The 27,306-nt window shown below is 43.9% G+C and overlaps 1 protein-coding gene across 2 annotated transcripts in view; it reads left to right on the top strand.

The window, feature by feature from the left end:
- ZCCHC17 (zinc finger CCHC-type containing 17) overlaps nt 1-27,306 on the top strand; it is a 105,247-nt gene that overhangs the window by 62,248 nt on the left and 15,693 nt on the right. For both annotated transcript variants that reach the window (XM_073564342.1, XM_073564352.1), the window contains exons 3-6: nt 454-511; nt 605-705; nt 26,859-26,950; nt 27,026-27,126. In XM_073564342.1, the coding sequence (XP_073420443.1) occupies nt 454-511; nt 605-705; nt 26,859-26,950; nt 27,026-27,126 (352 nt within the window). The remainder of the gene's footprint in view (nt 1-453; nt 512-604; nt 706-26,858; nt 26,951-27,025; nt 27,127-27,306) is intronic.

The following is a 27,306-nucleotide window of genomic DNA, read 5'->3' as shown; positions in this document are numbered from 1 at the left end:
AAAATCATGGTTATTCCCGAGTTAAAACATTATTGTTTTTTCTAAATGATTATGAGCTTGTTAGCATTATTTGAGGTCTGAAAGCACTGTTTTTTTATTTAATTTTGACCATTTTTCTTTGTCAGAAAAAAAATATAAAATTTATTGCTTGGAAATTATGAGATGTTGTCAGAAGTTTGTAGACTAAAAGAACAATTTACATTTTACTCAAAAATATACCTATAAAGCGAAAAATCAGACAAAGTGAACATTTGAAAGTGGTCTCTTAATTTTAGCCAGAGCTGTATTCCCCACTCCAAATTGATTACAATGATAAAGGTGCTGTATGTATTATTTAGTGGATATAATAAACATTAGTAAATGTGATAGATCATTTGTCGTATATTACTTTTGTGACATATGGTGGTTTAATATATTCTGTCATTTACTGTGCCAATTTCTGATTATCCACAGGTTGCAAATTTGACTGACTATGGAGCGTTTATTAAAATACCAGGCAGCAGAAAGCAAGGTAAGAAAGGATTCTCCAGCTCCTACCCTTTTCTTAACCTGTTAAAATATTTAAAAACTCTGGATCACATAAATTTTTTTTTCAAATTGGCAGGTCTTGTTCACAGAACACATATGTCATCTGCCCACGTTGAGCGTCCCTCTGAAGTAGTAGATGTTGGAGAGAAAGTGTGGGTGAAAGTCATTGGCCGTGAGGTACAACACTAGAATATATGTGTTAAATTGTACAACTCCTGACTTTTTATAGACAGAGCGTGTTTTACTATACACTGACAGTTCTCTGCAGCTGCCTCTATGGGAGATACATTGATCTCTAAGTACACAGTTTATGCTCATTCTCATCCTCATTTACAGAAATCATCTCTAGTATTTCTGGGACCAAACTTTAATGGTATGTGCACACGCTGCGGATTTGGCCTTGCGGATCCACAGCAGTTCCACAGACAGTGTACAGTACCATGCAAGTCTATGGGATTTACAATCCGCAGTGCACATGCTGCAGTTTTTTTCACTGCAGAAAAGCTGCGGTTTTAAATCCGCAGAAAGAATTGACATGTCAATTCTTTCTGCGGTTTCTGCTGTGGTTTGACACCTATTCCATTGTCCAGGTGTCAAACCGCAGGGGAAAACCGCTGGCCAATCCGCAGGTCACTTTACCTGCGGTTTTACCTGTGGATCTGCACGGAAAAATCCTCTGGTGAATCCGCAGCGGGTGCACATAGCCTAAAACGATGAGGACTAAATATAAATAAAGGATAGCACAAAAATAGTCTTCTTCCATAGACGTGTCAGAAGAGTAGAGTGATAGTCTATGAGCTCAAACCTCTGGTTCCAATAAGTATGAAGTACATTTTAAATATACTGCCAAATCCATGGATATGAAGGTAGGGTGTATCGATAACCGGGATCTAAGACATGTACACACGTGGTCAAAATTGTTGGTACCCCTCGTTTAATGACAGAGAAAACCACAGTGGTGACAGAACTAATTTGAATCTGACAAAAGTAATAATAAATCAAAAATCTATGAAAATGAGCAAATGAAAGTCAGACATTGCTCTTCAGCCATGCTTCCACAAATTTAAAAAAAAATAACTAAAACTCATGAAATAGGCCTGGACAGAATGATGATACCCCTGAAAATAATGTGACAAAAGGGACATGTTAAATCCAGGTGTGTCCACTAATTAGCATCACAGGTGTCTTCAACCTTGGAATCAGTGAGTGGGTCTGTATATAGGATTACAGATACTCAAAGTGCTGTTTGGTGACGGTGTGTATCGCACTCAACATGGACCAGAGGAAGGGAAGGATCTGTCTCAGGAGATTAGAAAGAAAATTCTAGACAAACATGCTAAAAGTAAAAGTTATAAGACCATCTCCAAGCAGTTTGATGTTCCTGTGACTACAGTTGCACATATTATTCGGAAATTTAAGCTCCATGGGACTGTAGCCAACATCCTTGTATGTGGCCGCAGGAGGAAAATTGATGGCAAACCAAAGAGACGGATAATACGAATGGTAACAAAAGAGCCCAGAAAAATTTCTAAACAGATTAAAGGTGAACCTCAAGCTCAAGGAACATCAGTGTCAGATCGAACCATTCAGTCATTGTACAGTCATGGCCAAAAGTTTTGAGAATGACACAAATATTATATTTTCACATGATCTGCTGGCCTCTGGTTTTTATGTGTGTTTGTCAGATGTTTTTATCACATACAGAAATATAATTGCAATCATATTATGAGTAGCAAAAGGTTATATTGACAGTTAGAATGAGTTAATGCAGCAAGTGAATATTTGCAGTGTTGACCCTTCTTCTTCAGGACCTCAGCAATTCTCCCTGGCATGCTCTCAATCAACTTCTGGATCAAATCCTGACTGATAGCAGTCCATTCTTGCAAAATCAATGCTTTTATTTTGTCTGAATTTGAAGGTTTTTGTTTGTCCACTCGTCTCTTGATGATTGACCACAAGTTCTCAATGGGATTAAGATCTGGGGAGTTTCCAGGCCATAGTCCCAAAATCTCTGTTTTGTTCCCTGAGCCATTTAGTTATCACCTTTGCTTTATGGCAAGGTGCTCCATCATGTTGAAAAAGGCATTGTTGATCGCCAAACTGCTCTTGGATGGTTGGGAGAAGTTGCTCTTGGAGGACATTCTGGTACCATTCTTTATTCATGGCTGTGTTTTTAGGCAAGACTGAGAGAGAGCCCATTCCCTTGGCTGAGAAGCAACCCCACACATGAATGGTTTCAGGATGCTTGACAGTTGGCATGAGACAAGACTGGTGGTAGCGCTCACCTGGTCTTCTCCGAATAAGCCGTTTTCCAAATGTCCCAAACAATCGAAAAGGGGATTCATCAGAGAAAATGACTTTACTCCAGTCCTCAGCAGTCCACTCCCTGTACCTCTTTCACAATATCAGTCTGTCCATGATGTTTTTCCTGGAGAGAAGTGGCTTCTTTGCTGCCCTCCTTGAGACCAGGCCTTGCTCCAAGAGTCTCCGCCTCACAGTGCGTGCAGATGCACTCACACCTGCCTGCTGTCATTCCTGAGCAAGCTCTGCACTGCTGGTAGCCCGATCCCGCAGCTGAAACACTTTTAAGAGACGGTCCTGGCGCTTGCTGGTCTTTCTTGGGCGCCCTGGAGCCTTTTTGGCAACAAGGGAACCTCTCTCCTTGAAGTTCTTGATGATGCGATAGATTGTTGACTGAGGTGCAATCTTTCTAGCTGTGATACTCTTCCCTGTTAGGCCATTTTTGTGCAGTGCAATGATGACTGCACGTGTTTCTTTAGAGATAACCATGGTTAACAGAAGAGAAACAATGATGCCAAGCACCAGCCTCCTTTTAAAGTGTCCAGTGGTGTCATTCTTACTTAATCATGACAGATTGATCTCCAGCCCTGTCCTCATCAACACCCACACCTGTGTTAATGGAGCAATCACTGACACGATGTTAGCTGGTCCTTTTAAGGCAGGGCTGCAATGATGTTGAAATGTGTTTTGGGGGATAAAGTTCATTTTCTAGGCAAATATTGACTTTGCAAGTAATTGCTGTTAAGCTGATCACTCTTTATAACATTCTGGAGTATATGCAAATTGCCATTAGAAAAAATGAAGCAGTAGACTTTGTAAAAATTAATATTTGTGTCATTCTCAAAACTTTTGGCCATGACTGTATGAGCCAAAGTGGACTTCATGGGAGATGACCAAGGAGGACACAACTGTTTAAAAAAAGCCAGACTGGAATTTGCTTAACTACATGTTGACAGGCCACAAAGCTTCTAGGAGAATGTCCTATTGACACATGAGACAAAATGGAACTTTTTGGCAAGGCACATCAGCTCTATGTTCACAGATGGAAAAATGAAGCATATCAAGAAAAGAACACTGTCCCTACTGTGAAACATGGAGGAGGCTCTGTTATGTTCTGGGGCTGCTTTGCTGCATTTGGCACAAGGTGTCTAGAATGTGTGGAATGTGTGCAGGGTACAATGAAATCTCAAGACTACCAAGGGATTTTAGACAGAAATGTGCTGCCCAGTATCAGAAAGCTTGGTCTCAGTGGCATGTCATGGGTCTTGCAACAGGATAATGACCCAAAACACACAGCTAAAACACCCAAGAACGACTAAGAGGAAAACATTGGACTATTCTGAAGTGGCCTTCTATGAGCCCTGACCTAAATCCTATTGAGCATCTTTGGAAAGAGCTGAAACATGACACATGGAAAAGGCAACCTTCAAACACGAGACAACTGGAGCAGTGTGCTCTTGAGGCGTGGGTCAAAATATCTGTCAAGAGTTGCAGAAGTCTAATTGACAGTTACAGAAATCTTTTGATTGCAGTGATTACCTCAAAAGGTTGTGCAACAAAATATTAAGTTAAGGGTACCAACATTTCTGTCCAGGCTTATTTTATGAGTTTTATTTTTTTTTAAATTCTGTGGAAGCATGGTTGAAAAGCAATGTCAGACTTTCATTTGTTCATTTTCATAGATTTTGGATTTATTACCGTATTTTATGGCGTATAAGACTGGGCGTATAAGATGACTCCCAACTTTTCCACTTAAAATATAGACTTTGGGATATACTCGCCGTATAAGTCGGGGGTCATCTTATATGCCGGGTGTCATCTTATACGGCGGGTGCGGAGCTCTGCGGTCGCCGCATACGGTGCGGGGAGCAGTTGCGATGACTAGGTGCCTCACTGGGATGGTGTAAGTGAATCAAGCCCGCGCTTGTATCCTATTACCTCCTTCTCTTTCACCTGTCTTGCCCACGCTTCTCTGCCGCTCAAATTTCGTAAGGATTTAAGTGAAGCGGCACAGGCACGCATGTGCCTCTACACTTCCATCCTCCCGAGACTTGAGAGGCAGAGAAGGGCGGGCCAGACTGGTGAAATAGAAGGAGGTAATATTGTATAAGGGTGGGCTTGATTCTCTTACACCTTTCCCAGTGAGGCACCTCCTCATCGGGACCACTCCCCGCATCGAATGCGGCGAACGCAGAACTCCGCACCCATCGTATAAGACGACACCCGGCGTACGTTGCAAAATACAGTACTTTTGTCAGAATCAATCAAGTTTTCCATTTCGTCCCTCCGGACAGCACCATGGAGGAAGTCCTCCCTTGACCTGTAGCGGGACATGATCACAGAGAGGTTAAAAGGTCCCTCCCCCATCCAGTGTTTTTCCTGTCCCAAATGGGACGGTCGTAGGAGAGGTTGCTCCAGGAGGAGTGAAGATAGAAGGTGAACGTTTGACGGGGCCCAGGGGGATCGGGCGGCTGGGCCAAACCTTCCCCCTGTCAAGCAGCCCGGGGCTGAAACCCTCCTAGAAGGGGTCCCTCAGCCACAGAGACCAGGGTGCGGACGAGGCTCCTGGGTAGAGCCGCTTCCTCCCACAGTGGAGGCTCTTGGCTCCGACGCCGGCCTGCAAGCCACTGCTACTTACAAAAATCGGGTGGAGAAGAAGGCGTCGCTCCTCCGGTGATGCCAGAGCAGGTCGTCGTGCGTTCCACTGTAGAACGCGGTTGTGCAGAACGAGACAGGCAACAGGCGAGTTTCCTGGATCTCGTGGGGCACAGGAGAGGAAATCATTGGCAGTAATGCAGCATGCCTGACGGGACGCCGTTTCCCTCCATGGTGGGCTCGGCGTTACCAGCTCCCCCTGTTTTCTAGCAGGTATGGAGCCAGCACAGGTAAGTGCATGGTGGAATGCTGTTGATGGCCTAGGTCTCTGGACGGATGCTAGTCTCATGACTTTGTGACGAAATCTGCTCAGGTGATGAGGTATTTGTAAACATATATGCAGTTAAGCCTTGGACCTCTAGGCTATAATAAGGCCATATGTCTAGGTTACATCTCATGGTTCGACTTACAGTCATGGCCAAAAGTATTGACACCCCTGCAATTCTGTCAGATAATATTCAGTTTCTTCCTGAAAATGATTGCAAACACAAATTCTTTGGTATTATTATCTTCATTTAATTTGTCTTAAATGAAAAAACGCAAAAGAGAATGAAGCAAAAAGCAAAACATTGATCATTTCACACAAAACTCCAAAAATGGGCCGGACAAAAGTATTGGCACCCTCAGCCTAATACTTGGTTGCACAACCTTTAGCCAAAATAACTGCGACCAACCGCTTCCAGTAACCATCAATGAGTTTCTTACAATGCTCTGCTGGAATTTTAGACCATTCTTCTTTGGCAAACTACTCCAGGTCCCTGATATTTGAAGGGTGCCTTCTCCAAACTGCCATTTTTAGATCTCTCCACAGGTGTTCTATGGGATTCAGGTCTGGACTCATTGCTGGCCACCTTAGAAGTCTCCAGTGCTTTCTCTCAAACCATTTTCTAGTGCTTTTTGAAGTGTGTTTTGGGTTATTGTCCTGCTGGAAGACCCATGACCTCTGAGGGAGACCCAGCTTTCTCACACTGGGCCCTAAATTATGCTGCAAAATTTGTTGGTAGTCTTCTGACTTCATAATGCCATGCACACGGTCAAGCAGTCCAGTGCCAGAGGCAGCAAAGCAACCCCAAAACATCAGGGAACCTCCGCCATGTTTGACTGTAGGGACCATGTACTTTTCTTTGAATGCCTCTTTTTTCTCCTGTAAACTCTATGTTGATGCTTTTGCCCTAAAAGCTCTACTTTTGTCTCATCTGACCAAAGAACATTCTTCCAAAATGTTTTAGGCTTTTTCAGGTAAGTTTTGGCAAACTCCAGCCTGGCTTTTTTATGTCTCGGGGTAAGAAGTGGAGTCTTCCTGGGTGTCCTACCATACAGTCCCTTTTCATTCAGATGCCGACGGATAGTACGGGTTGACACCGTTGTACCCTCGGACTGCAGGGCAGCTTGAACTTGTTTGGATGTTAGTGGAGGTTCTTTATCCAACATCCGCACAATCTTGCGTTGAAATCTCTTGTCAATTTTTCTTTTCCGGCCACATCTAGGGAGGTTAGCCACAGTGCCATGGGCTTTAAACTTCTTGATGACACTGCGCACGGTAGACACAGGAACATTCAGGTCTTTGGAGATGGACTTGTAGCCTTGAGATTGCTCATGCTTCCTCACAATTTGGTTTCTCAAGTCCTCAGACAGTTCTTTGGTCTTCTTTCTTTTCTCCATGCTCAATGTGGTACACACAAGGACATAAGACAGAGGTTGAGTCAACTTTAATCCATGTCAACTGGCTGCAAGTGTGATTTAGTTATTGCCAACACCTGTTAGGTGCCACAGATAAGTTATAGGTGCTGTTAATTACACAAATTAGAGAAGCATCACATGATTTTTCGACCAGTGCCAATACTTTTGTCCACCCTCTTTGTTATGTTTGGTGTGGAATTATATCCAATTTGGCTTGAGGACAATTCTTTTTGTGTTTTTTCATTTAAGACAAATTAAATGAAGATAATAATACCAAAGAATTTGTGTTTGCAATCATTTTCAGGAAGAAACTGAGTATTATCTGACAGAATTGCAGGGGTGTCAATACTTTTGGCCATGACTGTAACTACTTCATCCATAAGAGGACACAGGGGGTTAATGCAGCACAGTGTCTCCATGAAGGCCCTCCAGCTGTAGCTCAGTAATTAGCTCCTTTGGGTGGGGTCAGTCTGACAAATGAGATGTTCCGTTCAGAGTGGCAGCTCATGGCACTAGCCGTAGAGAGAGGGAAAGGAAAAGAGAGAAAATCACACCACTCAACAGGATTGAGACCAACGGCTGGGTCTACAAATTATATTGAGCCTCTATGCTTCAGATTGCATTATAGCGCTTCTATGCTTTATATTGTGGGCCTCTGTGTATCATATTGCATCAGACTGCCTCTATGCATTATATTGAGTGTTTCTCTGCACCATATAGCTTCTATGCAATATATTGGGTGCCTCTATGCTTCATATCGCATTAGTGCTTCTATGTTTTATATTGAGGGCCTCTGTGTGGTGTATTGCATCATAGTGCCTCTATGCATGGCACTGAGTATCTCTATGCATCATGTTGCTTCTATGCATTGAGTGCCTCTATTGTTGTGAGTTCATTTTCCCCTTCGTCACTGAGGTCTGGTGAACTCCCTATTCTGGTAAAGGAAGGTAATGAGCCTGATTATCAGGCACCTGAGCCTAATGAGGATGACTGGCTGAGTGGAGTCACTGACTGGATATAAGGCTGCCGACGCCCTTCTGCCCTGCGGGTGATTTCTCTGTGGACTTCTAGGACACCAGTCTGATTCCTGCTCCTCTAAAGCTTTGCCTGTTAGCATTTGTGTTTTGTTTTTGTTTTCCTTGCTTTTCTGGATTCTGCCATTCCCTGCTGGGATGAGCTGAATCTCCTTTTGCCGATTGCTCTGTCTTCAGAATATTCCTGAGTACTGACATAGCTTTTTTGAAGCCTAGTGTCTTCAGGGCCTTTTTCACTGTCAGTCTGTTGGCTCTTATTTTCATAGGGTTTTTCACGGATTGCAGACAGCAGCCTTCCTGTCCTTTCCTATCTAGTTAGCTTGGGCCCCGTCTTAGCTCAGTCTATTTTTCTGTCTGTGTTAGTGTTTTCATCTTGCTTCACCGTCATTATATGTTGGGGGCTGCCTATTGCTTTGGGGTCTGCTCTGGGGCAGTTTAGATTTCCCCTTTCTTTAGGCCTATTTAATTCTCCGGCTGTGATCGAGGGGTCTAGGGCATCGTAGGAACCCCCCACGGCTACTGTTAGTTGTTGTGGATAGGATCAGGGGTCTGCAATCCGATAGCTGCCAACCTCTCTGGTTTTCTGGACTTAGCTAGCATTTCTGTTTTTGCCTCCTACGGTGACTCAATCATAACACTCTATGCTTCATATTGCATTATAGTGCTTTTATGCTTTTTATGGAGTGCATTTGTGCATAATAGCATCATATTGAGTATCTCTATGCATCATATTGCCTCTATGCTCTATATTGAGTGCCTCTATGCTTCATATTGCATTATAGTGCTTCTATGCTTTATATTGAGTGCCTCCGGACATCATATTGCATCATACTGCCTCTACGCATTACATTGAGTGTCTCTGTGCACCATATTGCTTCTATGCATTATATTGGGTGCCTCTATGCTTTATATCGCATTAGAGTGCTTCTATGTTTTATATTCAGGGCCTCTGTGCATCATATTGCATCATGGTGCCTCTATGCATGGCACGGAGTATCTCTATGCATTGAGTGCCTCTATGCTTCATATTGCATTATAGTGCTTTTATGCTTTATATGGAGTGTCTCTGTGCATATCATTTCATCATAGCATCACATTGAGTATCTCTATGCATCATATTGCCTCTATGCGCTATATTGAGTGCCTCTACGCTTCATATTGTATTACAGTGCTTCTATGCTTTATATTGAGTGCCTCTATGGATCATATTGCTTCATAATGCCTCTGCATCGTATTACATCATAGTGCATCATATTGCATCCATAGTGCCCGGGGCATCAGATGGCATCATAATGCCTCTGTACATAAACTGTGTTCCAAATTATTATGCAAAAAGAGTTTAGGAGTGATAAGGTTAGAATTTTTTTGTCATTTAAACTCATTGATGGTGATGTGTGTCAGGGCTCTTTATATCACTGAAAGTAATTGCAGATACCTGTGCAAATTAGTTTGGCAGGTGTGTCCAAATAAAGCAGGGCTGTGGAGTCGGAGTCCGTGCTCATTTTGGTGGAGTCTGAGTTGGAGTCGGTATAAAATAGACCGACTCCTAAAATATATAATAAATTGGGTACAGTAATTCAATGCAGAATATGCTGAATATTTTTTCATAGGAATTTGGGAAAGTTATGAAATGTCCTATAAATGACTGTTCTATTCCTGATCTAAGGCTACATTCACACACAGCGTTTTTCCTGCGTTTTTTGAGGATACGTTTTTCAGTTGCAAAAGCAGATCCGCTTTTTAAACAACCGCATGACATGAAAGGTTTTTGAGCTCATAGATAATGTTTTCAATAGCAAAAGCAGATTAGAAATCTGCTCTATCTATATATCCATTTATCCATATCTGTCTATCCATATCCTATCTGTAACAAAAAGAATGAAAGCCGGATAGCACACAGACTAACACTCCTTTTTTTTTTTTTTTAGCACCAGTCAGGTACACCTCATAGCTGCCCAAAAGGACGCCCAGGACAGGCATTGCTCGTCTTCAGTAATATCAACATCAACTGATAGTTGGAATAAATAGACTGCATTCATCACCACATCTTCTTAAGGTGCAGGCTTTATTTTAAAGTGTGGGGGTGTGAAGTATGAGGTTCTGCAGCAGCTGAGGTGTGCAGTATGAAATTCTGCGGAACAGTATGAGATTCTGCCCCCCCTCCCCCTAGGTTTGATCCTGGCTACGCCCGTAGTGTGAATGTAGCCTGAGGATCTAGGCTTTATCTTAGCCGAGATGTCATAGTGTATGTATGTGTGTGTATATGTGTATGTGTGTGTGTATATATATATATATATATATATATATATATATATATATATATATATATATATACAGTACAGACCAAAAGTTTGGACACATCTTCTCAATCAAAGCGTTTTCTTTATTTTCATGACTATGAAAATTGTAGATTCACTCTGAAGGCATCAAAACTATGAATTAACACATGTGGAATTATATAATTAACAAAAAAGTGTGAAACAACTGAAAATACTGTGTGTCTTATATTCTAGGTTCTTCAAAGTAGCCACCTTTTGCTTTGATTTCTGCTTTGCACACTCTTGGCATTCTCTTGATGAGCTTCAAGAGGTAGTCACCGGAAATGGTTTTCACTTCACAGGTGTGCCCTGTCAGGTTTAATAAGTGGGATTTCTTGCCTTATAAATGGGGTTGGGACCATCAGTTGTGTTGTGCAGAAGTCTGGTGGATACACAGGTGATAGTCCTACTGAATAGACTGTTAGAATTTGTATTATGGCAAGAAAAAAGCAGCTGAGTAAAGAAAAACGAGTGGCCATCATTACTTTAAGAAATGAAGGTTAGTTAGTTCGAAAAATTGGGAAAACTTTGAAAGTGTCCCCAAGTGCATTGGCAAAAACCATCAAGCGCTGCAAAGAAACTGGGTCACATGAGGACCGCCCCAGGAAAGGAAGACCAAGAGTCACCTCTGCTGCGGAGGATAAGTTCATCCGAGTCACCAGCCTCAGAAATCGCAGGTTAACAGCAGCTCAGAATAGAGACCAGGTCAATGCCACACAGAGTTCTAGCAGCAGACACATCTCTACAACAACTGTTAAGAGGAGACTTTGTGCAGCAGGCCTTCATGGTAAAATACCAGCTAGGAAACCACTGCTAAGGACAGGCAACAAGCAGAAGAGACTTGTTTGGGCTAGAGAACACAAGGAATGGACATTAGACCAGTGGAAATCTGTGCTTTGGTCTGATGAGTCCAAATTTGAGATCTTTGGTTCCAATGTAAAGCAGCAAATGAGATAAAATGTAACTTTTAATATACCAATTAAAAAATACCAAAAATAATGTCACCCACAAGGGAATTTAAAAAAAGATGCAAGATAAATGAGTGATCCTCAGAGGATATTTGCAAAAGGAACAATCTCACGGTTTATGGCAGACAGCAGATAGCACAGAGAGCGGGAGGATGTATTTCTCTTAGCTATAGCACTATGGCACTTTAAACAAGTTAGTCCCCTGAAGAGTTACTTGGATGAAACGCGTTGGGACGCTCCTTATAGGGAAAGTGCAGGGCATGTGCAATATAGGGCTAGCTGTGGACTGCCCTTGTAAGGGCAGGAGCCTGGGGATCAGTTAATGGTTAGCATGTAAGGGAATTGACAGGGTATTGTCTTCCCATGTCTACCTTCCTGTTGGCATACAGAGTATCCCTGGTGACTCCTGACCGTCTGCATAAACCGGTGAGATTGTTCCTTTTTTGAAATCTCGTTCCTTTTTTGAAATCTCGTTTATGAAAGGCTATGAACCTGTGGTCTGGCCTTTTAAAAAAATATACATGTGTATACATGTGCAATTGGCTATAGCATTGTGCTACTTTTTTATTCATGCTGTATCCATTATATAGGTTGTTGTCTGTTTTATCAGTTACATTCTATATCCCTTATGTGGTGCGTTTGGGTGCTTGCAAATATCCTCTGAGGATCACCCATTTATCTTGCATCTTTTTTTAAATTCACTTGTGGGTGACATTATTTTTGGTATTTTTTAATTGGTATATTAAAAGTTACATTTTATCTCATTTGCTGCTTTACATTGTAAATTTGGATGGGAAATAATTGTCATTTCGGACTGATATTGGCTTTGCTTTATTTGGTTTATCTTTGGTTCCAACCACCATGTCTTTGTGCGACGCAGAAAAGGTGAACGGATGGACTCTACATGCCTGGTTCCCACCGTGAAGCATGGAGGAGGAGGTGTGATAGTGTGGGGGTGCTTTGCTGGTGACACTGTTGGGGATTTATTCAAAATTGAAGGCATACTGAACCAGCATGGCTACCACAGCATCTTGCAGCGGCATGCTATTCCATCCGGTTTATGTTTAGTTGGACCATCATTTATTTTTCAACAGGACAATGGCCTCAAACACACCTCCAGGCTGTGTAAGGGCTATTTGACCAAGAAGGAGAGTAATGGGGTGCTACGCCAGATGACCTGGCCTCCACAGTCACCAGACCTGAACCCAATCGAGATGGTTTGGGGTGAGCTGGACCGCAGAGTGAAGGCAAAAGGGCCAACAAGTGCTAAGCATCTCTGGGAACTCCTTCAAGACTGTTGGAAGACCATTTCTGGTGACTACCACTTGAAGCTCATCAAGAGAATGTCAAGAGTGTGCAAAGCAGTAATCAAAGCAAAAGGTGGCTACTTTGAAGAATCTAGAATATAAGACATATTTTCAGTTGTTTCACACTTTAATTATATAATTCCACATGTGTTAATTCATTGTTTTGATGCCTTCAGAATGAATCTACAATTTTCATAGTCATGAAAATTAAGAAAACTCTTTGAATGAGGAGGTGTGTCCAAACTGTGGTCTGTACCGTATACATGTACATGTATACAGTGTATTACATATTTACAATTTATTACAGTTTTTTGTGTTCTAAAGTTGTATTCCAATAAATAGATATTATGTTCTATCTAAATATCTTGATTATTGGATCATAGAAATGATTAAATGTCTGATGTTCACATTGTACTACAATAAATTTTTCACTTAAATATAAGCAATATATGTGGGAGTTGGAGTCGGTGTAAGGGAAATTAAGGAGTCGGAGTCGCAGGTTTGGCTTACCGACTCCACAGCCCTGAAATAAAGGCAAGACTACTTAAGAAGGCTGTTCCACATTATTAAGCAGCCTACATTTTTTGCCAAAATGGGAAAGAAAAAGGATGTGTCGGCTGCTGAGAAGCAACAAATTGTGGAGTATTTAGGTCAAGGCATGACTACAATCAACATTGCCAAGACACTTCATCGTGATCATCGCACAATCAAGAAGTATGTAGCCGATTCCCAGCACACACGTGTGCGTGCTGATAAGGAAAAATTGAGGACTCTTTCCAACAGGCAATTGCGTCATAGCAGCAGACAAGTTTTTGAAGCTGCTGGTGCCTCCAACGTCCTCCGAACAACAAGATGCAGGCAGGGTCCTTTAGAGGTTTGCAGCTGTGCGTAAGCCATCCTGTCGACCACCCCTATCCACTGCACACAAGCAGAAACGGCTCCAGTGGGCTAAACGATACATGAAGACTGACTTCCAAACTGTTTTGTTCACCGATGAGTGCCGTGCAACGCTCGATGGTCCAGATGGATGGAGTGGAGGATGGCTGGTTGATGGACACCCCATGAAAATACGGCTAAGGCGCCAACAAGGAGGAGGTGGAGTAATGTTTTGGGCTGGAATCATGGGGAGAGAGATTGTCGGCCCCTTTAGGATCCCTGAAGGGGTAAATATGAACTCCATAATCTATGTGGAGTTTCTAAAACAGCACTTCCTGCTATGGTTCAAGAGGAAGAACCGTGCTTTCCGCAGCAAGATCATTTTCATGCGTGATAATGCACCGTCTCATGCTGCAAATAACACATCTGCATCTCTGCTATGGGCATAAAAGGGGACAAACTTATGGTGTGGCCACCATCTTCCCCTGACCTCAACCCCATTGAGAACCTCTGGAGCATCATCAAAAGGAGTGTCTATGATGGCGGGAGACAGTTTACATCTAAGCAACAGCTCTGGGAGGGTATTCTGTCCACATGCAAAACAATTGAAGCACAAACCATCCAAAAACTGACAAATTCAATGGACGAGAGAGTTCAGAAGCTTCTTTCGAACAAGGGGTCCTATGTGCAAATGTAACATCACCTAGAATAAAGTTTTGACTTGAAAACTGTTTGATTTCATTTTGTAATAAGCTGATAATGCTTCTAATTTCACAATTGACCATTTTTTTGTTCAAAATAAAAAGGTTGAAAACTGCTGTGCATAATAATACTGTTTTCATAGGCAGTTTGTTCAAAAACATTACAATTATACTAGAATATTAGATGACTGGAAAATAGCAATGACTGTAATTCATATAGGTAATTTAGAGAAAATATGAGGAAATATTTTTTGCATAATAATTTGGAACACAGTGTAATATTACATCATAATGCCTCTATGCATTATATGGAGTGCATCACGTTGCACCAGATTGCATCATAGTACCTCTGTCATAGTGCCTTTGTGCATCATATTGCATCATAGTGCATCATAATACCTATGCACGTCATAGTGCTTCATAGTGCCTCTGCATATTGAACCATAGTGCTTCACAGTAACTCGACATCATATTGCATCAGAGTGTTTCACAGCAACGCTGCATCATATCGCATTATAGTGCATCATATTGCCTTTAGGAATCATATTGCATCATAGTGCTTCATAGGCCTCTGTGCATATTGCATCATACTGCTTCACAGTGCCCCCGCATCATATTGCATCATAGTACCTTTATGCATCATATTGCATCAGCGCTTCATAAGTGCCTTTTTGCTTCATATGGCGTCATAGTGCTTCATAGCCTCTCTATACATCATAATGCGTCATAATGCTTCGGTGCATCATATGGCATCATAGTGCTTCATAGCGTCTCTATACATCATATTGCGTCATAATGCTTCGGTGCATCATAGTGCTTTGGTGCCCCTGTGCCTCAGGGTGTATCACTAGTGTTTCATAGTGCTTCATAGTACTTTGGACGTTATGGCTTTGTGCCGCTGGCTGTGGGCCTCTGGCTTAGACATTCTGACTTGGGCCTTGTCGTGTGGCCGCACCATGTATTGTTAGCCTACCACTTCACGTTTTGTCTCAGGCGCAGAGTCCTTCAGTTTGGACCCAGATCCAACTTCTGTTGCTTCATTCTTGGCATCCGAGCTTAAAAGAAAAAAAAAAAACACCTTTGTTTGAATTGGCCTAGTAAAATAGCATTTCTTCTGTCTGGAACAGAACTCTCAAGGAGCTACTGCCTTGAGTGCTAAGGGCAAGTCTCTTTCATAATTAGCTTTAAAGGGAGATATGGAGAGGTGGAAGGAAACAATCTTTCCCAGCTCCACATACAGCAATCAGACTAGTTGCCTTGATCAACATCCAGTAGACAGATTTTTGTCACATAAGTCTGTTGTATTATGTTTACCATGGACTGCATCATTGCCTTTGTAAAAACAAAAGAGAACATTCAGCTCACCCCCAAGATATAATTCCAAGCACAAGAAGGAGCACATCTTCCTCACTGCTGCACAGTGTCCAAGGCAATAGGGAAACTAGAGGTGGATCCATCCCACTCACAAGGCTTAATTAAAAATCCAAAAAATTTTATTGGATGATCCTTAAAAAATTCAAAATGACAAAACCGACATCTCAGATGTCACAGCAATGACAGGGGGTGGTGTGTAATGAGACCATATGCGTTTCGAGGAACACGGCTCTTAAACACTGTTTTTTCATTACCTTGTGGCGAAACAGCAGCAATGCGTCAGGTGGCAGATGATACCACACACACTGTCCTTACAGCAGTCAGGGCTCCTGAGATAAAGAATCTGTAACCTGGACGCTTAAGGGCATGTCACACTAAGAGATATCGCTAGCAATATCGCTATAACTTGTGACGTTATAGCGATATTGCTATGTCTGATACTTACCTCCGACCGGCTCCCCCGCTGCTTATCGCTGATCGCGCGAGAACAGGCTGGACTGTTTCTCGTCGTCAGCTTCCTGCGGCGCTTCCTGCTGTGACGACGAGCGACGCGTGGAGCCAGGTGGGAGGACGCAGGATCGCCTGGTGTGACAGGTAAGTAGCGACCCCCGTCCCCAGCGATGTCGCTAGTGAGATCTGCCTGTGTGGCAGCTCACTAGTGACCACTTAGGCCTCTTTCACACATCCGGTTTTTGTAATCCGGCACGATGCGGCGAAATTTTTAATAACCGGATCCAGCACCGGATCCGGTTTTGTCCCACAAGCTTTCATGGTCGCCGCATCGTGCCGGATGGCTATGCGTCTTGTCCGGTTGTTGCTGGACACGGCATAAATTAGCCGTCCGGCATCTACAAAAAACGTTCCCTGCAACGTTTTTTGTCAGCGCCGGACCGGCTTTTTACACAGCGCTTGCCCGGACTCTGTGAATGTTAACCCCACAAGTGCCCGGCGAGAGAGAGATCTCTCTCTGTCACCCGGACACTTGTGAGAGATCTCTCTCGCCGGGCACTTGTGGGGTTAACACTCAGTGTCTGGGTGAGAGAGAGAGATCTCTCTGTGGGGTTAACCCCACAAGTGCCCGGCAAGAGAGAGCGATTCTCTCGCCTGGACACTAAGTGTTAACCCCCCATGTCTCTCTCTCTCTCCACCCCCCCTCTCCCCTCCCCTCCCCTCTTCTATCCTCTCCTCCCCTCCCCTCACCTCCCTTTCAGCAGGGCTGCCTCTGTCCACCTCGTCCTGCGGCTCCTTTAAATAATGTCCGAGCCGTATCTCTCGCCGCACACACATCCGGTGTCACGGCTGCAGGCCGGATCCGGCGGCCCGGCTTTTTACCGCACGCCGCCGGACCCCACACACCGGATGTGTGAAAGTAGCCTTAGCGATGCACCAGCGATCCTGACCGCGTCATATCGCTGGTCGGGGATCGCTGGTGCATCGCTAAGTGTGACAGTACCTTTAGAGTTGAGAACCCTTAGTCCCATTGCCTCACAGTAGGTAATCCCCCTCTGTGATGGGGAGAAAACTACTCTCTCTAGCTATAGGGTATGGTTACGCCCACCATGGCAGTCTGGGTGTATAAATATCACTGAGAAAATTGCCTTTTAGGCTATGTGTGTATATCTGTGTGTGTGTGTGTGTGTATATAGATATAGATAGATAAGTTGACTTTTATATATAATGTCCGGACTAATGACTCGTATAGAGGCAGTTCGAAATAATCTCTCTTCTCACAGTTTTTTTACCAACAACCCCCCACCAACACCAATTTCATCGATTCCAGAGTCCAGACTCCCTGTGTCTAACATACTGTAGGTAAAATAGGCGTGATCCACGTTTCCCTTTCAGTGCTTCTAATAAGAAGCCCTATGTTGGTAATGGCAGGAGATATTACCTGCCAGATAGCATATTTTCTTAGTTTCAATAATAATCAACCCTTACTTGGGGTTTAGACATCAAAGGGTTCGTAATAGACATGATCTCCTGGATGAGTAGTGTATGTGCATCCCAATGCTCTGCCCATTATCCATGTACTAACTGTTATTGGTTTGATCTTCCTGCAGTCCGGGGTCTCTGTCTTGCAGGTTTCCTTGTGCTTTGGTAAGCTGATCTCTAACCAGGGTTTAACCTGAGCCCAGGAGCACCAACGAAGGAACAGTCTTTTGTCGTTAACCACATGCAGCGGATTACTGGTCTGTACAGTCCTCATTGTGTTGTGGCTGCGGCTATCACCATGCTTTGCTGGGCAATAAGGTTTTTAAACCTTTTCTGTGGCTGCGGTGTTTTATAAGTATCTATCACAGCAACTATAATTCACGGCTATTCGTTATTGGTATTGGGGTACGGCGGGTGTGTTTCACTCTGTTTCTGCTGCATGCCTTGTTTGCCACATTCATTCTGAAATTGGCCATTATAGACATAGATCAGACACTCACTACGGTGTTTATCTTTGCGGTTTTCTTTAGACATCAATATTTCTTTGATCTTGCAGATCATTTCTATATCTAGCCTGGTTCTTGCCTGGGACTTTAGGTCCTTGGGTTTCTGTACCCACACTGGGATCTTTCGTTTGATGTTCTCCATGGTGCTGTCCGGAGGGACGAAATGGAAAAAGGGAATTAGACCCACCGGTAATTCGGTTTCCAGTAGTCTCTCAGGACAGCACCCTTAATTCCCTCCCTTATGTTTGTCTTTAGGCTTGCACGGGATCAATCTTCCGGCAGATCGTTCGTCCATCAGGTTGCCATGGCTCCAGACTAAGATGAAGCTGTTAAATGGTCTCTTATATATGCGTTTGTAAGGGCGCGTTTAGACCATTTCCATCCCTCCTCGGTGGTACTTTGAAAAAACACTGGAGGGTGGAGGGGGGAGGGACCTTTTAACCTCTCTGTGATCCTGTCCCACTATAGGTCAAGGGAGGACTTCCTCCATGGTGCTGGTCTGAGGGAACCCTGGAAACAGAATTACCGGTAGGTCTAATTCCCTTTATTTCTGTCTCCATTGTGGGTTTTTCTGTCATTAGACAAGGGGTACCAACAATTTTGACCACATGTGTAGGATGATCAGTTTTGGCTCAATGTAATCTTAAATAGAAAGTAAACCTTTTGATAAAAATGTTTGTATTTATTTTTTTGTCCAGCTACTAATTGCTAGCAGTAGGGATCCGGGTCCTGAGACCTTCCACCAATCACTCATGATGTGCATAGATTAGGTGACCGAAGCGCATAGCTCCTGCTTGAGCGTATAAACAGAGTGGGGTACGGATACAATAGAAAACATATACTTACTACTGAATCCATAAGCTGTATGCACACGTTGTGTTTCTGTCTTTTTCCTGTTCAGTTTTATCACAAGACCTAAAGCGTTGCCTAATGCCAAGACAGTGAATGAGGATCCTGAAGTCTCGTGCACACGTTGCTTATTTTTCCTTGCAGATTTGCAGCTGTTTTGAATTTGTAGCATGTCTATTCTTTCAGTGTTTTTGCTGCATATTTCAGCCATACTATTGAGTAGTGAAAAATCTGTCCTAATTTTTACTGCTAAGAGATGCAAAAATGGTGCTGAAATGTCTGCACCAAATAATTGATGTGTGCGCCCAAGCGCTGCTTGAAAAAATGGACAGTTACCCTTTGAGTAAATGTGATGAGCTGCTGTATATTGCCACTTATTTAGAACAGCCACGGGCCTTTTTAAACAATTAGGAGATAGGACATCACTAAATACCATCTTGTTGAAATGCCTTAGAAGTAGAATATATGCTTTTTATGCATCATCTTTGTGTTTTGCAATGGACAAAACATCAAAATATTTGAAGCATCACAGCATATGAGGGTTAAAAGATTTGTCTTTTTTTAGGGCTCATACTCATTTGCGAGAGACTCACACGATTCTCGTGCGAGTCTCTCGCATGAAAACCTGACACAGCCACCGGAACTGGGACCGGAGCATGCGGCTGCATAGAAATGCATGTAGCCGCATGCTCCGGTCCAAGTGCATGCTCCGGTCCGAGTGCAGGCACTGCACTCGGACCAGAGCGTGCGGCTACATGTATTTCTATGCAGTCGCATGCTCCGGTCCCAGTTCCGGTGGCTGTGCCAGGTTTTCATGCGAGAGACTCACACGAGAATCGTGCTAGTCTCTCGCAAGTGAGTATGAGCCCTTAATCAGTACAATTGCAAAATGCTTATAATAATAAACAACTTTACAATTTATGTATTAAAAATCCCCTACACTCTAAAGAACGAAGTGATTTTTAATTTTTCTGTTTACTGCTCGCTGGCAAGCTTCCCAGGTAAGACCGCAGTGGTGAACGTACAGTAGAAGTTGGCTTCATCGCTCAAGTGACTTCATCGCTCAAGCTCAGCGTCAGTGCATCTGTGCTTCTCTGATGTTACAGATAGTGATGAGCGAATTTGTTCGGAAAAGGATGTCCAAACATAAATATGGCATGAATATGGCACATTCGGAAATATTCGGTAAAAGTGCGGGAAAATATTTGCGTTGCCACAAAATTATTTTCAGCACTTTATTAACGATAATGGTGGTGTATTATGAGCGTTTGGCACGTGTTTGATGAAAGGAGGATGTTTGCAGTGCTCAGAGGCGCGGCGTTCTTGTAAACAGTCATTTTTTTCCCCCTAACTTTAGGTGTGCACATTGCGGCTAGCCAATCAGGGCGCATGAAATTGCTTGTGTCATGTGATTTCAGCAGCCAATGTCCCTCTCCATATAAATAGCGGACATCTTGTTTTAGCGCCATTTTGACACTGTAACATCGCAGAGAGCCTGCTCCTGACAATGGCACTGTTAGCAGCAAGATTTTAGCTAGTTAGCTAGGTGGTTGTTTATCTGTCAGATACTGTAGCTAGATAGTGTCCAGTGTGGCTGTTAAACTTACCTTCCAGCATTTTTTTTTGGCCATTACTGAGGTCCACAGACAAAGCCAGCAGGGTACATGTCATAGAAGTGTGATGTACAATGCTTCTATTATTCTCCATGCATGTGTATAGCATTCTAATTAATATTTTTTCACTAGCTAAATGTGAAACAGCCTGCTATATCCCACCTTGCCATTTAGTGCTGTGGTGATATAAAACTATCTGCAGACCTAAAGCACATTAAAAAAAATATGTAATTTTTCAGTTGCAAAAAGTTAAAGTACCGTTACACTTAGCGATGCACCAGCGATCCCGACAACGATATGGATCGCTGGTGCATCGCTAAGTGGTCGCTAGTGAGCTGCCACACAGGCAGATCTCACCAGCGACATCGCTGGGGTCTGGGGTCGCAACTTACCTGTCAGACACGGCGATCCTGACATCCTCCCGCCCGCGTCCACGCGTCGCTCGTCGGCGCCACAGGAAGCGCCCGACGAGAAATGATCCAGGACCTTCTCGCGCGACCAGCGATAATCAGCGGGGGAGCCGGTCGGAGGTAAGTATAACATGTAGCGATATCGCTAGCAATATCGCTGCTACGTCACAAAATCGGTGACTTTACAGCGATATTGCTAGCGATATCGCAGTGTGTAACGGGGGCTTTAGACAACCCGCCATATCACACTGTCATTTGGTTGGGTTGAAATTTAAGCTGTAGAGGCCTGATTCAGAGGCCACAAAAATTCTTCTGTTCCTAGAGTCATACGGTAGTGGACCTGACTTTAAAATAATAAGTAGCATCTACTGTGTTATAGAGGCCTGATCCATAGGCCACAAAATAATTCTTCTGATCCTAATGTCATACAGTAAGGGACCTGACTTTAAAATAGTTTGTAGCATCTAGTGTGTTATACAGACCTGATCCAAAGGCCACCAAAAAATCCTTCTGTTCCTAGTGTCACAGTAAGGGACCTGACTTTCAAATTGTTTGTAGCATAACTTCTTTATCATGCAGGCCTCATCCACACTCAAACAATTCTTTTTTCTGTGACTAACATGATACAGCACACCATATTTCAACTTGGAATTTACTGTCGCTGAAATTTAGCTGTTTGCAGAGGTGGTGCAGAGTTTAAAATCTAATTTTAGTTTCTAATACTGTGCTCCTACCACACTATCTGAGCAACATGACTGGGAAAAAACGAGGCCGTGGTGGAAGGGAAATTAGGCTTGGTGTTCGAGGTGTACGTGGGGTAGGTGGTAATGTTTGTGAAAGCACTAGTGAACCTACGTCACATCCTATGCAAAGACAACTGACAACTTAAGCTACTGGACAGGGTACACAACTACCTTTCTTTGGGTGATGCACAGTAGTATGCCTTGATGATACCCAGAAAGAGCATGTAATCGAATGAATGGCAAGTGCAGCTTCAAGTGGCCTCTCCTCCTCTTCCTCCATCTTAACATCACACCCAGTACAGTCCACAGAGGTGGCACCCAAATTCCCCTTGCTTCACCCTGCGTTCCAACTATCCTACCCATTCAACTGACTGTACGGAACCACAGATGGTAGTCTGTAGAGCTGTTCACACATTTTATGCTATGGTCATCAGAAGTGTACTCAAAAGCTTTGCAGAGTCAAGAGGAGGAAACCTGCACCGATGCCCAAATTTTTTTTTTTAGTTTGGATTCAGGGCAGGATGAAAGACGGTCTGAACAGCATCCTGACCCTTGTCATCAGACATTAACCCCTTGGGGGGGAAGTGATCCTGATGAGACTTGGATATCTGAAGCTCACGTGGACTGTACAGTGCTGTCAGGGCAAGAAGAAGATGGTGACTCCAAGGGCAACGAATGTGATAACACAGAGGATGATGATGATGATGATGAGGTATTAGATCCCAGTTGGCGTGAACATAGAGGCACACAACTGAGTAGTTCATTGGAGTAGGAAGACGAGGAGGGTACGTTGCAGACACATAGTGATGCAGCCTTGATGAGCAATGCATTGTCAGCCACAACTGTGCCTATGACCAGCAGCGTCCGTGGGTCTGCAGCTCGCAGGGGTGGCAAGGGTTGCCTAACCTAGGCCCTTTTTGACACTGCAAAGGATGAGCCAACTCGCGTGATCTGTCAACTTTGCAAAGAAAAAAAAAACTTGAGTCGAGGTAAAAAGTGCAATAATTTGACTACTGCATGTATGAACTTTCACATGCGCAATCAACATGCTTTACTGTGGGAATCCCAATGCGCATAAATGCGGACCAGCGAACATCAACAACCATCAGCCGTCCCATCAATCGCATCTGCTGCTTCTTCCTTCTCCCCTGTTACCGTGCCAACTTTTGAAACGCAGATCTTTGACCACAGAACCTCAGGTTCTTTACCCGCTCCAGTCACACTGACCGAGAGCCCTCCATCAGCTGTAATGGAAGCGGACATGCCTGCTTTTTGACCAATCTCAGTGAACGAGCACACCACAAGTTTCTCAGTCCATCATAACATCTCCGCCTGCACCTCTCTCACGGTCCAGCAGTTTGTCCAGTTCACCATACTCCGCCCTCTCTCAGCACTGCAATCAGTCCACGGTTCCGCAGTTGTGGTCACATAAGATTGTTTCCTTCTACGAATGACTAAACCAAAGGTGTTGAACACCACTATCTCCATCTGTTGGCCAAGGAAATGCTGCCTTTCCGCCTGGTAGATACAGTTTCCGAAAGTTGATGACCATCGCAGTCCCCCAGTAACAATTGCCCAGTCACCATTACTTTTCTAATAAAGCTGTGCCTGCGCTTTACCAGCATGTCGCAGACAAAATCTGTCTGCGAGAGTGCATTTGACCACAGACACTTGGACGAGTAAGCATGGCCAAGGACGTTACATCTCGCTGACTGGGCACTGGGTGACTGGTGGCTGTGGGGGCAGGCACTGCTCCACAAATCTTGGAATCCCCAAGGCTTGCAGGACAAACCACTACATTTAACACTTCCTTCACTGCTTCTGCCTCCTTTATCTCCTCTAGGGCCTCCACCTGCGCCCTCAACCATCTTCCTTAACGAGAAACGCGCTTCAACAGTGCAGAGCAAATCCCCACTACCTCCGTACTGCACAGCTAGGGCTCACCGCAATCAGGCAGTATTAAAATTGATGTGCCTTGGAGATTTTAGTCATACAGCTGAAGAGTTGTGGACAGCTCTCCAGGCTGAGTTTGTTCATTGACTGTCTCCGCTGAACCTGTATCCAGGGACGGCCGTGTCCGATAACGATGCAAACCTGGTGGCGGCCCTACGGTAAGGCAAGCTCACACACGTGCCTTGCATGGCTCACGTCCTCAACCTGGTGGTACAGCATTTTCTCTGCCACTATCCTGACCTGAGTGAGCTGCTCCATAAAGCATATAAGCTGTGTGCTCATTTCAGTGGTTCGTACCCCTCTGGTCATCGACTTGCATCGATACAGAGGTCTTTGTCCATGCCAGTTAACAGGTTGATAGGCTTAGTGCCGACACGGTCGAATTCCACTCTGCACATGTTGCAGCAACTGTGGCAGCAGCAACGAGCCTTGACGCATTGTGTCATGTTGTATATTTGGAGCCAACGCAGTACGGACGGAGCGCATATCACGTTTACAGAGTGGGCACAGATTAAGGACCTCTGCACTACTCTGCACAGTTTCAAAATGGTTACTAAGATGGTTAACGCTGATGCTGCCGTCATCAGCATCACTATTCTGGTCATCTATTTGCTGGAGCAGACTTTGTATAGCCTGCGGGAGGAGATGGTGGTCCCAGAAGAAGAGAGGATGCAGAGGACGATGCCGAAGGGATAACATTGTCTCAAAGTTCAAGACTGTTGTCACACAGTCGGGTGCCAAGGGAGGTTGGATTACTGCAATCCCGGGCGTCTGGTGATAACAGACAAACTGTTATCGAAGGTGCAAGATCTGAGGAACAAATGGAGGAGGAAGAGGTGATGGGCGATCAGCTGTCAGATGAAGAGGATAATCCTCCCCTCTCTGTTGTCCGTGGTTGGCGGGAGTGGACAGAGGAAACAAGCCCCGTTGTTACCCAGCCACCAACACAGCATGGGCTTGGACCTCATGGTAGAGCCTGACATATGAGTGCCTTTTTGCTGCATGATCTGCAACTTGATCCCCGTATAGTTATGATTAGGAATAATGCTGACTACTGGGTTGCCACTTTATTAGATCCACGTTATAAAACCAAATTTTGCCAGATGATTCCTGCCCTAGAAAGGGACCCATGAATGCTGGAGTATTGAAACATGCTTTTACACAACCTTAAGAGAGCTTTTCCCCAAGACAGCAGTGAAGCACACAGTTCACATTGCAGCTCTAGACTTCCAACCTCCGCCACGTCAATTCATCAGCACCAAAACATCTGCAGCAGCAGTGGTGGAAGTGGAAGAAGCAATTTCTGTGAGTCCTTTGACGCTTTTTTTTTTTTAGACCAACTCGTGCACCAGCACAACAGAGTCCAAGTCTTACACGTGGTGAACGAATGGAGAGGATGATGCAGGAGTGTCTAGCACTGAATATAAATACCATCAGGGAGGGTTTGGTCCCTTTCAGATTTTGGTTTTCCAAAATGGATGAGTGGTCTCACACGCCTTGGAGGTTTTATTGTGCCCGGCAGCCAGCGTTCTCTCAGAACGTGTCTTCAGCGCTGCTGGTGGTATCCTGACGGATAAGTGCAGACGGATGTCTTTTGAAAGTGTAGACCGCCTAACTTTCATCAAGATGAACAAGTCATGGATCTCCAAGGACTTTTGCACCTCAATCGCAGACTGTACAGACTAAGTGATACTGCATTTTTTAGTGTGCTGCATTAATGTCACGTAAATTTACCCTGTGATATCTTTAGTGTGGCTTCTGTGCCTGCTGTGGCTGCTGATGTTAGCTGTAGCGGAAGACATCTCGGTTCCAATTATACTATTTCTATTTTCGTGACAGTTATTCCACGGTGGTGTCAGGCCCTCATTTTTTAAAATGTGAATACTCCTGGATGGGTGTTCATCTGTTGGATTGGGTGTAGTGGAAGACCTGTCGTGTGGTAAAATTGATACCACTTTTGTGTTGTCTGCCAGTAATTTTTGGAAATGTGAACACTCCTGGTTGGGTCTCCTTCATGCGTGTTGCCTGTAGCAGTAGGCCTCTGAGATCGTCAGGCCTTCACTTCCTTGGACTCAACTATGCTTGTTACTATTGTTAAATTTTTCTGACAATGGTAGTCTACAAAACTGATATTTGTGCCATCTAAGTGTGGCTCAGCATGAAAACAGGTAGAGGTGTTGCATGTGGTATCATGGCTGCCAGCAAAGAAGGCCTTCACTGATCCCTCACCCACCTTGTCTTACTGTGACGTTCAATTGAAAGCTGTAAATGCTGTCCCAGACCCCGATACCGCATGCCTGGCTGATTGCTGCAGTTCCATGCTGCAATTTGTACTATGGGTGAATTGAGGCCACTTTCCTGGTGTCTGTCCCTCATTTTATGTGCTTGGTCAAAGAAACAAATCAGGGCGCATCCACTGTGTGAAACCTTTAAAACACAATAGTAATGGTGAGGCAAGGAGAGACTCACCTGATAGGGTTGTGAAACTTCGGTCACAACACCTACAAATGCATGAAACAGCTGCTGCAGTCTGCACAGGGTCCAAGGACTTGTAAGTGCAATAATATACTGCGCTGCTGTAGGTATAATTCAAGGAAATTTATTGGTGCCTACGCGTTTCCTGAGCTGTCCCAGCTCACTTCATCAGGGCATCGATGCCCTGATGAAGTGAGCTGGGACAGCTCAGGAAATGCGTAGGCACCAATAAATTTCCTTGAATTATACCTACAGCAGCGCAGTGTATCATTGCACCTTAAAGCCATCTTCATTTATGTGCTTGGGGCTGTTATAAGGTGGTGTGCATGCGTTTGTTTTTTGCCTCCTATTGAGCTGAATGGCGTTCGGTTATGTTTGGCGAATATTCGAACCTTGAAATATTCACTCATCTCTAGTTACAGAGCCTTTACCTGAATCATTGGAAATGGCACAGGTAACCAGTGGCACAATGCAGCTAGTCAGAGCTATCATTGCATCAGGAGTACAACCGACAAGTAGTAAGCTGGGAGGGCGGGATCGGTACGTAGCTGCAGCAGAAAAGGAACCAGTCTCAATTGGTAAATTATGGGGTTTGTAGTGTTTCCCAGTAACAAATGTTTGTATTCTTGTTTCAGGTAAAGGATGGGAAGCAAAAAATCTCGTTATCGATGAAAGTTGTGCACCAAGGAACTGGAAAAGATTTAGACACCAATAATGTGGTGCTGGAGTAAGTGATGTCAAAGCCAGAAATCTTTCACTTTTTACAGGTGTTGTTCCCTTTAACATCATTTTCTCTATTCAGGCAGGATGAGAGAAAAAGACGAGAGTTTAGAGACTACAGCAAACAGAAAATTACACTGGAGGCAGTGTTGAACACTGTGTGTAAGAAGTGCGGCTGTAAAGGTTAGTCATGCACTAATATATATATATTACAGTTCGGTCCATATATATTTGGACAGAGACGACACTTTTCTAATTTTAGTTCTAGACATTACCACAATGAATTTTATACAAAACAATTCAGATGCAGTTCAAGTTCAGACTTTCAGCTTTCATTTGAGGGTATCCACATTAAAATTGGAT

This window comes from Dendrobates tinctorius, unplaced genomic scaffold (assembly GCF_039654945.1).
Source record: "Dendrobates tinctorius isolate UK_male_01 unplaced genomic scaffold, ASM3965494v1 ptg000015l, whole genome shotgun sequence".
Lineage (NCBI taxonomy): Eukaryota > Metazoa > Chordata > Amphibia > Anura > Dendrobatidae > Dendrobates > Dendrobates tinctorius.
This window is presented reverse-complemented; position numbering and strand designations above follow the sequence as displayed.